Below are 11,242 nucleotides of genomic sequence, written 5' to 3'. Positions count from 1 at the left end.
TAACTTGCTTTGTAGTCACGGATGACCTTGAATTTCTGATTATCCTGCCTCCACCTCCCTGGGTGCTGAGGTTACAGGTTTAAGACAGTTTCAGATTTATGGGATCAACACTGGGTTTTCAAGTACACAAGGTAAACATTTACCAACATAGCTACATTGTCAGTTCCATTGTTGCTTTTAGACCATCAGTACAACTGTGAGGACAACAATGTCTTAATAATAGTGTATGTTTTGATGTTGTGGGCCCACAAGAACCGACTAGAACCATGAACTTTGGATATAGCTTCTCTGGTTGAAAAGTATTGCCATTTGAAGGTGTTAAGGTCTATGCAGGCCCTCTGTGTCGTTTACCTGCCTTTGCCTGAGAGTATAACTATTAGGGCCCGCTAGTGAAAAACTGCATCTTATAATAAACAAGGTCAGCGGAGCCTTTCATTCACTCATTTACTTTAATCGTAGCCTCCATACTTGGTGGGAAATTTAACAAGAATTCTCATAATCGTGGTGCTTGCCAATTTTAAAAATAGGTTAAGTGGGGCAACAGCCTGTATTTAATAACGAAGCTTTAGTTCGGTCTGGGATTTATTTAAAATGTCCAGACGTCACCGCCCCCTCACCACTGCAGCCGAGGCCTCTCGACTCGGCCGCCGGATTCGGAGCCTGCCGGAAAGAGCCGGGCTTCCTAATTGACAGAAACACGGAGGAGTGATGGAGTCCGGGGACACACCCTCGGCAGCCCGCGCCGCAGCAGCGGGCGAACACCTCAGAGGACCTAGCGGGGCCTAGCAACCACCGTGGCGACCAGGCCGCGAGGCGGAGGCAGGACCCGCGGGAGCCGCCGCGTTGCCAGGGCGACGCTTCCGGCCGGCGCGCGCAGCCCCCGGAGCAGGCGAGTCGCGCGGTGGGCGGCTAGACGTGCCCGACGCCGCGCGCGCGAGCTGGCGGGAGCGCGCTCGCGGCCGCGCGTCTTCGCTTCCTAGGCTCCGTCGCTGACGCGTCGCGGACGTTGGGGAGCGGGAAGGCAGCGGCAGCGGGGCCGGGATGAACAGCGGCGGCGGCTTCGGTTTGGGCTTGGGCTTCGGCCTCTTCCCCACGGCGGTGATCCAGGTGACGAACCTGTCGTCGGCGGTGACCAGCGAGCAGATGCGGACGCTCTTTTCCTTCCTAGGAGAAATCGAGGAGCTGCGGCTCTACCCCCCAGAGTGAGTGCTGGAGCCCGGCGGGGGGGAGGGGCGCGCAGCCATCGGGACCTCGGGCGCCCGGGCTGGGGGTGGGGAAGAGCGCGGGCGTCACGTGACGGCGCGCGTACCTGGGCGGCCATGTTTGATGAGGGCAGCCGCGGGCTCCCCGGCTGTCCGCGTTGGGGTTTTGTGGATTAGCCTCCCCGCGGGGGGCCCGCGGAGGACTTCGGAGCGGCTTCCCCTTCGGCAGCCTCCGGGACTGTGGCTGATGGCCGGTCCCTGAGGTCGGGGGCCGCGGGCTTTAGGTGTCACCCCCAGCCCCGAACTTAAGATGGCCGCAGGTGGGCCGGCGGGAGCGCTCCTGGCAGAGGCTCCGCACGTTTTTGCCTTGGGGGAACCGTGGAGGACGCCAGCCACGCCAACGCCCGAAGCTCCAGGTCTAGGGTCAGGGTGCTAGTGCTGAGGAGAGCGCCGATGACAACATGGGATCCGGGCTGTTTTTGTCCTCCGGGGTCATCTCAGACGTTTACCATCTTCTTGGTTTTTTCCAGTCGAGCCCATAGTCAGGATCTTAAAAGATCACGTCAACCCCTCCTTTCCGGCAACAGTCTCATTTTTCCTCCGGAGAGGTCACCCCGGCTCTGATGTTTCAGAAAGTATTCAGTCAGTGCGGAGTTACCGCTACTGTGTACACGTGTTTAAAATCAGATCTTAATTGGTATTTAGGTCGACATCGCTTCCCAAGGCAGTGTACTTGAAGTGGTAAATTTCGCGTATGCAGTATTAACTAATCAGCTAACTCGTAATGGTTTGCCCCTTCTTAACATTCTCGAACTCATAAGCGTGCTAAGACATAAACATGCTAGGACATGCTAAGATCAACAGTATTCTGTTCTTTATGCTAACATATTAGAAAAGTAGTTACCCACGATTTTTTTGGCCCGAGTTCAGCTTGTTTCATAGTGATGCTCGTAGAAGACTATTTCTGTCTAAGCAGTGGAACCACTGCTTATTGATAAATCTTACGCATTTGGATATTTAATATTAACTCCTTTTTTTCTTGGAAATATTCATGCATTCAGAAAAGCTGAAATAATACATTGAGTGTCCGTCTGTGTTCCTTCACTTGTTGGCACAGATGGTTTTTAAAATTTAATTTGTTTTAGCTGGGCCTTTAATCCCAGCACTCGGGAGGCAGGGGCAGGTGGATCTCTTTTCTCTCAAGGCCAGCTTGGTCTACAGAGTGAGTTCAGTTTAGCAGGGACTACCCAGAGAAACATTGTCTGCAAAAACAAAACAAAAATTCGTTGTTCTAAGAGTGAAACCCCCCCCCCCTTTATGTAGTGTATCTTCAGAGACTAGTTATCTCCAGTCTAGAATAGGCCCGACCCCTCCCTCACAAAAAAAAAAAAAATTTCATGAAGTTGACATCTAGGGATGTAGTTTATTTTGTAAAATGATTTACTGTCTGAATATACAGGTTTGCCTTTTTTTTTCTTGGTTTTTCGAGACAGGGTTTTTCTGTTGTAGCCTTGGACTCAGTTTGTAGATCAGGCTAGTCTTGCACTCACAGAGATCCGCCGGCCTCTGCCTCCCAGAGTGCTGGGACTACAGGTGTGCGCCACCACACCCGGTGTACCGGTTATTTCTTCATGCAGAAATTCAAGCAGTATATTTTTGACAAGAATTCTGCATAAGCGCATGAGCATAAGGTCTGATGTAATCCTGACACTGAAGTTTGTAATCTCTTTTTGAACATTTGAAGATGCTTTCAGCTGTCTTTTAAGTACTCAGCATTTAGTAATTGGGGAGTGTTGGGAGAAGAGCTGTGTCCCTTGAGGGTTACAAGCCAGTCGGTGAAATACTCCGTCCATGCATAGAATAGCCTTCATTCCCAATAAACTCCATCTGTATGGTTGAAACTTGGGCTTAGGTGGTAGCACTTGGGAAGGTGTATTTTGAAGAGTCTACCCTTGTTAGGGCTGGCCTTGAATAAGCCCATCCTTCCTGCATGAGAAGATGTTATTTGGGGTTTAAAGGTCAAAGGGAGTGAAAAGCTCTGCTATTTGTGTTAAAGAGTCAGTATGTCACAAACTAATTCTCTGGGCAAAGTTGTTACCAGATTAAAAATGCTTACCTGGTTGTCATTAGTGCAGGCAGCACCACACTCTGGTTTTGTGGTGATACTGATACACTTTATTAGCATAACTCCATAATGCAGTTGTGCTAGCTGGTCCTTAAGGATACACTTGCAGTTGATGTTGAAGTGTAGAAAAATGCAGTCAGCAGTACTTCTGTGAAAGATAATGATAGTTATCCAGGCAGTTGTGCTGCATGCTCTTCATCCCAGTACTTAGGAGGCAGATGCAGATGAGTTCAAGGCCAGCCTGGTCTTCCAGAACAGCCAAGGCTACACAGAGAAACCCTGTCTTGAAAAAAACTAAAAACCAAACAGACGAAACAACAAACCAAACCAAACCAAAAGTTTTGTGACTAACATTTACAAGTTGAGTAGTAATTTGATTTAAAATTGGAAATGCATTTCTTTAGTGAAAGGTGAAAATGGGTCTGCATCGGGTGTCTTCCCATTTCGCTCTCCATTGACCCTGAAGCTCCAGTAGTCTGGCTGGGCTGGCTCGTGCTGGGGATCTGCTTGGAGTGCTTGTGCCGCAGCTGCACGCCACCACACCCTTCAAGTGTTAAGTGCCAGATCCTACTTGCTTGTGTGGCAAGTACTTTACCCGCTGAGCTGTCTCCTCAGGGGCCAGTTTCATTTAAAAATTTGAATATTAAGTATTCATGTAAACAGGCCATTATCCTGGCTCACCAGGTAAAAAGGCCTGCCTCTCAAGGCCAATGAGTTGAGTTCATTTTCTGGACTACAACCCGCTGTGAAAGGAGAGAATTGAGCTCTTGAAAGTTGTCTTCTGACCTCTCTCTACAGGTACATCTCATGAGTACACACTTGCACAGATAATACAGAAAATTAAAAAAGAATTTATGTAGACATTCATTGAATATACTAAGAATTATTTGTCATTCTTTTTGATGTTGCCGGATAATTAAGTAGCCAGAATTACTGTACAGCTTCTTGCACAATAATTGAATTTCATAGTTCATGAAAACTTATTTCTACAAATTGCTTTTTTTTGGTAAACTTTGCCTTGTGATGTATTCATACAGAAAAATGAACATTAAGTTTTACAGTTTAAACATGGCGGTGAAGCAAGCACACAAAGCTGGGGGCTATCTGCACCTACATGTTCCCTGTGCCCTCCTTCAATTGACTAACTACCTCCTAAGGGTAATCCTATGTTGATTTCTAACACCAGGAAGATTTTCACCTGTGCAGTTTTTCTTACCTGCTCTGGTTTCTTACCTGCTCTGGTTTCCTACCTTTCTGGTCTTTAAAGTTCAAAGAATTAAAGTAAAAGTCTGTAAACTACTTAAAGTAACTTAGTTAACTTAAAAAAATAACATGCTGTGTTGGAAGACCACACTATACCATGTCTTATTTTTTGTTGCCATGGCAAAACACTTTAAGATCAAACAGGGAGCTACTTTGGCTCAGGTTTTCAGAGGTTTCGGTCTGTATTGGTGGGCTCTGATGATTCAGCCTGTGGCCAGACAGAGTATGATGGTGCCTGAGAAATAGAGACAATCCCAGGAAGGAGCCGGGGGCAAGATAAAACCTCCTCCAAGGTGCTCTAGGGAGTCCCACCTCCTAATAGTGCTCTCACGTTTGTAACCTCACAAAGACCAGCAGCTGAAAACCAAGTCTTCATCACATGGGGTGGGGAGGGGTGTCCTTAGGGGGCTGATTCATAACCTAGCCATAGCAGCCATTCTATATAGAGTGGAGAACAAGAAATAAAATCTGTGATCAACCACACCAAACTCCTTTCATTCACATGTTTTTTTCTTCTGGTCTCCTATATGTGCTTATTATAATACAGTGTAATCAAAGGAGTCATACATTGTGATTATAAACTTTTTTTTTACTTAATCTATAATAGGTACTTTTCACATTGCCATGTTTTAAAGTAGTATTTAAAGACATGTGCTGTGTTGAGTGTTTTTGAAAGTCTGTTATATTTTGGTTGTCTTTAAAATTTTTAATTACAAATGAAAGAGTTTAAGCTAGCTGCATTTGGAAATGATCATCAGCAAGGATTTACAGGTCTGCAAGGCAGTGTCAGTGCTTTATAAGAAAGGCGTGGAGAACTGTGCCATTCAAAGTACTTTTGGAGCCCTTAGATAAATGTTATGTTGGTCAATAATTTCATGCATAAAAACTGTTTGTCCATGTTTTCCATTATGTAATTTTGATATAGATCTTCTAAAGAAGCAGCTGGTCTCAACTGTGGGTTGAGACCTCTTTGGGGTAGAATGACCCTTTCATAGGGGTCACCTAAAACCATTGGAAAACACAGATGATTCATAACAGTATCAAAATAACAATTACAAAGTAGCAACAAAAGTAATTTTCTGTTGGTGGCCACCACAACCTGAGGAACTGTATTAAAGGGTCACAACATTAGGAAGGTTGAAAACCACTGTATTATACCTTACATGTATGTACCATGATAGTGCTTTTTAGAGTAGAACACTTTTTTAATTATTTATTTTTATTTTATTTGCATTGGTGTGGGATCCCATAGAACTGTTACAGACAGTTGTCAGTTGCCATGTGGGTGCTGGAAATTGAACCTGGCTCCTGCTGGAAGAGCAGCTGGTGTTCTTAACCACTGAGCCATCTCCTCAGCCCGAGTAGAACACTTTCAAGTCAGTTCTCAGGTTTGGTACATCTTGCCATGTAGTTTCTTTATAGATTGGGTTGGTTTACTATGCTCATGAATATTAAGTTTGAAGTGAAGTGGGTTTTAACTAGAGATGTCTAGGATACGCTTTTAATTTTCAGTAGTGACTATTTAGGTTTGCATTTTTTCACAAAAGGTTCTGCCAGTTGGGAAATGTAGCTATGGTGATGGCTTGTCAGACCCTTAATTAGAGGGCTAAGAGTGTTCTTGTTGAAATTCCTAGGGCTTTAGTAGGTCACTGTAAGGGCAGGGCTTTTGACTTGCTTTAGCAGGGAAGGACAAAGTATTACCAGTCTCACCTAAGAACTGACATTTTTTATTTAAAAAGATCTCTGTTAAATTGAATAATAAAAGTTGTAATGGCCATAGAGCAACCAAGACTCCATAGAGTAACCAAGACTCCTGGGACTGGGAATCAGAACTATATCAGCAGTCAGAGTGACCCTGCCTTTCTATCTTAAGAGGCCGTTTTCTGTTTCTTTGTGGAACTGTCTGACACAAGCTACTTTCCAGTCCAGCAGAAAGATCTGATTGTTTGAGTTCATTTATTTGGTCAAGCCTGACTACCCAGAATGCATGTTGTTGGTTAGCAGGTGAATTGGACTCTTGTGGCAGATGACTAATCACTTGGGGCTAGAGAAGCTTAAAGAATGTGTTGGGAGGTTCAAATAAATTGTGCTAAATAATGCCTGTGCTGAAGCTGCATGCAATGCTCAGGTCGCTCAGGTTGCCTGTGACCTGTGATATCTTTGAGTGGTTTACAGAGGACTTGAAACTTGAGTCTTAAAGAAAAATGAAATTAGCTTAAAGAGGAGATAGAGAAAAAAAAGTGATTCCTTAAGTGAAACAGCATGTACAGAGACCACATGTTCAGACTATGCTATTCAGGATGTGATCTTGGAACCACAAAACTTGTATGTCTGGAGTTTTGGATGCATATAAAATGAAGCAACACAAAGGTGCCTCTACGGAAATTTCATCTTACGTGATGTAATGCAATTTGGGGCTTAAGGATCACATTGGCATTTTTGTGGAAGAAGACCATTAATAGTGAACTTAAGTTAGACAAAGAGCGAGTGATTATAAGATTGTGTACTAATCTAGGTGAGCATTGCTAAGGTCCTGTCAATAGTGAGAATGAGGAAAGACAGTGTGACACATATTTGGGAGATGATCTCAGGATTTATTGGTGGTTTGGATGAGGAAGTTGGAAAGGTCAAGGATGAGTGAATCAGGATTGGCAATCCAAGTCTCAGTTTGACAAAAGAGATAATTTCTTAACACTGTCTTGGTAGGGCTGAGCTCTGAGATGAAGTGCACAGTCAGCTTTATGTCTCTTGAGCATTATCTGTGGCTGTGGCAGAGAAAAAGAGCCAGGCAGTGGCTCTGAAAGCTTCTGCAAACTGGAGGGGTTGGTTTTGCGCATGTTTAATCCACCAAAGCAAGTTATTTGGACACAAGTAAGTTCATGAAGCAGAAAAGTGGAATTTTACCATGCACTTTAAAGGAACATTGGAAATTTTGGTGAATAGTGCCAATTACTGTGATACTAGTGACTCTCAGATACCATAGCAGGGAAATAGTATCATTACTTTTAAGTAAGATAGTGTTGAGTAATCAGTTGGTGGGAGAGGCTACTTTTTTGTTTCTTTGTTGTTTTTACAGTTTAAAGTCTTGGATGGTAAAAGTCTGACTATGATAACGTGTTAACTGTTTTGAATTTCACGCAAAGTACTTACTGATTTGCAGACAACTTGAGATTGGCTTCTGTTTTGTCAGACAAGCCAGAGTCAGCATTAAATGACTAAAATTTGCTGTTTCGATGTTAATAATCTTTAGCAACAAAAATTACCTAAGTCTGGTGTAAGAAATTTAAAATGAAAATTACAAAACCATGCGGATGTTTATTAATCCTTTTTTTTTTTTTATCTTGCAGCAACACACCTCTTGCTTTTTCCTCCAAAGTATGTTATGTTAAGTTTCGTGACCCATCAAGTGTTGGTGTGGCCCAGCATCTAACTAACACGGTTTTTATTGACAGAGCTCTGATAGTAGTTCCTTGTGCAGAAGGTTGGTATCTCATCTTTTTTCTTACTGTTTTAATTTCTGTCCTGTCTGTTACTATAGCCTTTAACTTCCTAGAAATTGGCCAGTAATTTTTGTGTTTGTTTGTGCACACTCACTTTTGTGTGTGTGAAAATGAGAATGAGATCAGAGAAGAAAAAAAACACCTGATAGAAAACTATATGGAAGTGGTTGGTTCATTACTTATGGATATTTGAGGTTTTACAACTGAACATTTAGAAAATTTGTCAAATATTTACCTTTTATAGTTGGCCTTGGCTTTTTATACCCAATTTGCAGATTGCAAAAAAAAAAGTTTTTTAGAATTTAAAAACTTAAGTTGGTATGAAAGGTATTTAAAATTCATATATTCAGAGGACAGTTAAGAATTTTCCAAGTAAAACACTATACATTCAGCCAAATTAGGGTTGTAATGTTTTTATATTAATTTGAGAAATACTCAGTTTATTCTTTCAAATATCCTCTTAAAGTAGTTTCTTTCAATTATTATAAGACTATTATTTCATATTTAGTTTAATTTTTATTATATATCTGGAACTTTTTCTTTGATTGGCTTTTATTGGGGAGGATAACTAGAAAGCAACTTTTAAGGCCTCCATCAAGGAGTAATGTCAAAGATGGGAAAAAGGCCAAAAGCCTTCTAGTTACTTGTTAAATCTTATGTCTTGCATTGCTTTAAGAGGTAATTATTATTACAAATTTTATGTTTTTCCAGAGTCATTCATATATAATTAATTGGCTGCGGATTTTGGTGACATATATATATATAGATTTTAAATTTTGGTTATTTTCTAAATTGAAATGTTCTTAGAAATGAACATGTTTTTTTTTTGTTTGTTTTTGCTAGATAATAGTAACTATTTTATAGCATAAAAGTATGCTAGAAACAATTTACTGGCCTTTTTATATGAATTTTAAAAACTTGCTGTAGTGACTAGGTTAACACTAAAATACAATCAGTTAATGCATTAGCACTTTGGGAGTTCTATGCTTGTTTCAGAATGCCTGTTATGGAGTGTTAAGAGCACTGTAAGATATGGCTCCTCCAGACTGGTGGCTTTCAGATCCCAGAACAGGAAGTTCTGGTTTCTTTTTTCCCCCAGATGTATTTGAAAGCATATTTCTCGTGTTTAAGGGGTTAGAGTAGATAGGGAAGATAAATGTGGATTAAAATAAATTATTTGCCAAATGCATTCTTACTTGATAATCTTTTAAGAGTACAGTGAGCCCCAAGTCAGGGAGTAAGATGGGAAAGGAAGTTTTAATTTTACAAAGTTTCATGCTATAAAACTGCACAGGAAAAAAAATTACCAAGTGGATTTCTTAAACTGAAAATATCAAAAAGTATAGCATAGGCTTTTATCATTACTGATTTTGATGGAGGAGTTTAAAATCATTGAACCTTACTCTAAGTCCATTCAATCAGAGAAACTCTGATTTCTAAGAAACTTTCAAGGTTATGGGCATATGGAGGTCTTTGTTGTAGTTTGTTTGACTTGGTAGAAATTAATAAAGGCAGCTATAACTCTTTAAATATTTTCAGTGAGAGAAAATTTTACTATTTTTGAATATGCAAATCAAAATTTACTGCATTTTTCAATTTTGACATGAGTAACTGATATCAGGAAGAAACTGATACGCATTTTTTATTTTTGTCAAAATATAACTGACTATCACAGCTCTTAAGTCTGATTATGCACCTTTAGCAAAGAAGTAGTGCATTGTTAAATTTAAAAAAAGAGCAGAGTTAGAGGAAGAAACGGAGGGAAGTCTGCAGTGGAGGGGTCTCTGAGGTGAGCAGTGCAGTGTGCGCCCTGCACACTTGACTCGTTGCAGGCCTCAGCGCCGTGGAAGCAGCATTGTGCAAATGAGAAAGGCCAGGTTAGACATTTTACCAGATTTTCAGGTTTTTTCAATTTGCTGGTTTTTAGTTCAGACAGTAATGTGAGAAGAGAATGGAAAAGTATTGATACCTTTTAAGCAGGAACTATTGTTAATGAAACATGCTATTTTGAATAAAAAGTACTTTCATTATACTTGTCTAAATATGACCCCTTTTTGTTGCGTGCATTTCAGATTTCTTTTTAGAAATGTTAACACTTAGAAAAAAATAAGATCAACATAGCAGGTGTGAGCCTAATCATCAGTCATAACTTTATGTCCACATTTTCTGGTAGATGGATTTTGACATTAATTTGGTTTTGTATGTTTTCTCTATGTGATATTTGTGCATTATTAGATGACTAGACTGGCCAAGGCAGACCTGTTACACTTGCCTGAGTTAGGCATTGTTTGCCATGCCACTAAACCTGCCGCCAAGTGAAACCTTCATTGGGGAAATGAGATCGGAGTCTGAACCGCAGAAGATGGACGCCCTGTCTCTGTTTTTATTGTTTTACTTTAATTTTCTTTCTTTTTATTTTGTCCCTCTTTTTTGTTTGTTTTGTTTTTGTTTTGTTAAATCTTTCACTTTTAACTTGTGAGCTGGTCTTCCAGTTCTTTGTAAATGGTATTCCATTAAGAGTTCATAACGTGTTGCAAATTTATGGGGGAATGATTACCAGAACTCAACCTTTAGATGAACTGAATTGCCATGCAGTAAGTTAGAGTGTAGCTGAAAAGATGCTCAGTGCTTTTAATTGGTCTTTGTGGGTTGATGAGGTACATTTTGATCTTCAAACATTAAAGCACTTACGAGAATCTTAGGAACATTTTCTAGATGGGCTCAGTGCTTATTATTTTTTCCCCAAGTCTACATCTCTCATAAAAACCAACTGATGGCTTATAATTTTTATCCTTCCCCTAGAACTGTAGGCATATAAAACCATTAAGGAAAATAAGTGCATTTCTTTTACCATTTTGAAGGTAGGGGGAGGTCTTTGTCTTTTATTAACTTGGTCTTAAGAAGCCTTTTGTTGCCTCTGGGGAATGGATATTGGAGACAACATTGATTGTTTATTTGCATGCATTTTTTTTTTTTTTTTGCTTGAATTTTTTGTTGAAAATTCTTCACAGGTTAATAGCTTTTTAAGTGGATTCTGACGTCAGGACTCACAGTGTGAGATGTTTGCCTCAGTTTTCTTTGAAGTGTAGTTTGGGGAAAATGCTAAATGCTTACTTGTTTTATACTTCTATATACTCTGGTAGAGTTTTAGA

The 11,242-nt window shown here is 40.9% G+C and overlaps 1 protein-coding gene across 2 annotated transcripts in view; it reads left to right on the top strand.

Annotated features, from left to right (window-relative positions):
- Window positions 1-783: 783 nt before the first annotated feature.
- Srek1 (splicing regulatory glutamic acid and lysine rich protein 1) overlaps window positions 784-11,242 on the top strand; it is a 34,938-nt gene continuing 24,479 nt past the window's right edge. For both annotated transcript variants that reach the window (XM_055601878.1, XM_055601877.1), the window contains exons 1-2: window positions 784-1,202; window positions 7,938-8,071. In XM_055601878.1, the coding sequence (XP_055457853.1) occupies window positions 1,042-1,202; window positions 7,938-8,071 (295 nt within the window). In that variant the 5' untranslated portion in view covers window positions 784-1,041. The remainder of the gene's footprint in view (window positions 1,203-7,937; window positions 8,072-11,242) is intronic.

This window comes from Psammomys obesus, unplaced genomic scaffold (assembly GCF_907164565.1).
Source record: "Psammomys obesus unplaced genomic scaffold, mPsaObe1.curated_primary_1811, whole genome shotgun sequence".
Classification (NCBI taxonomy): domain Eukaryota; kingdom Metazoa; phylum Chordata; class Mammalia; order Rodentia; family Muridae; genus Psammomys; species Psammomys obesus.
The sequence above is the reverse complement of the archived record's forward strand: the minus strand, read 5'-3'. Positions and strand labels throughout refer to the sequence as shown.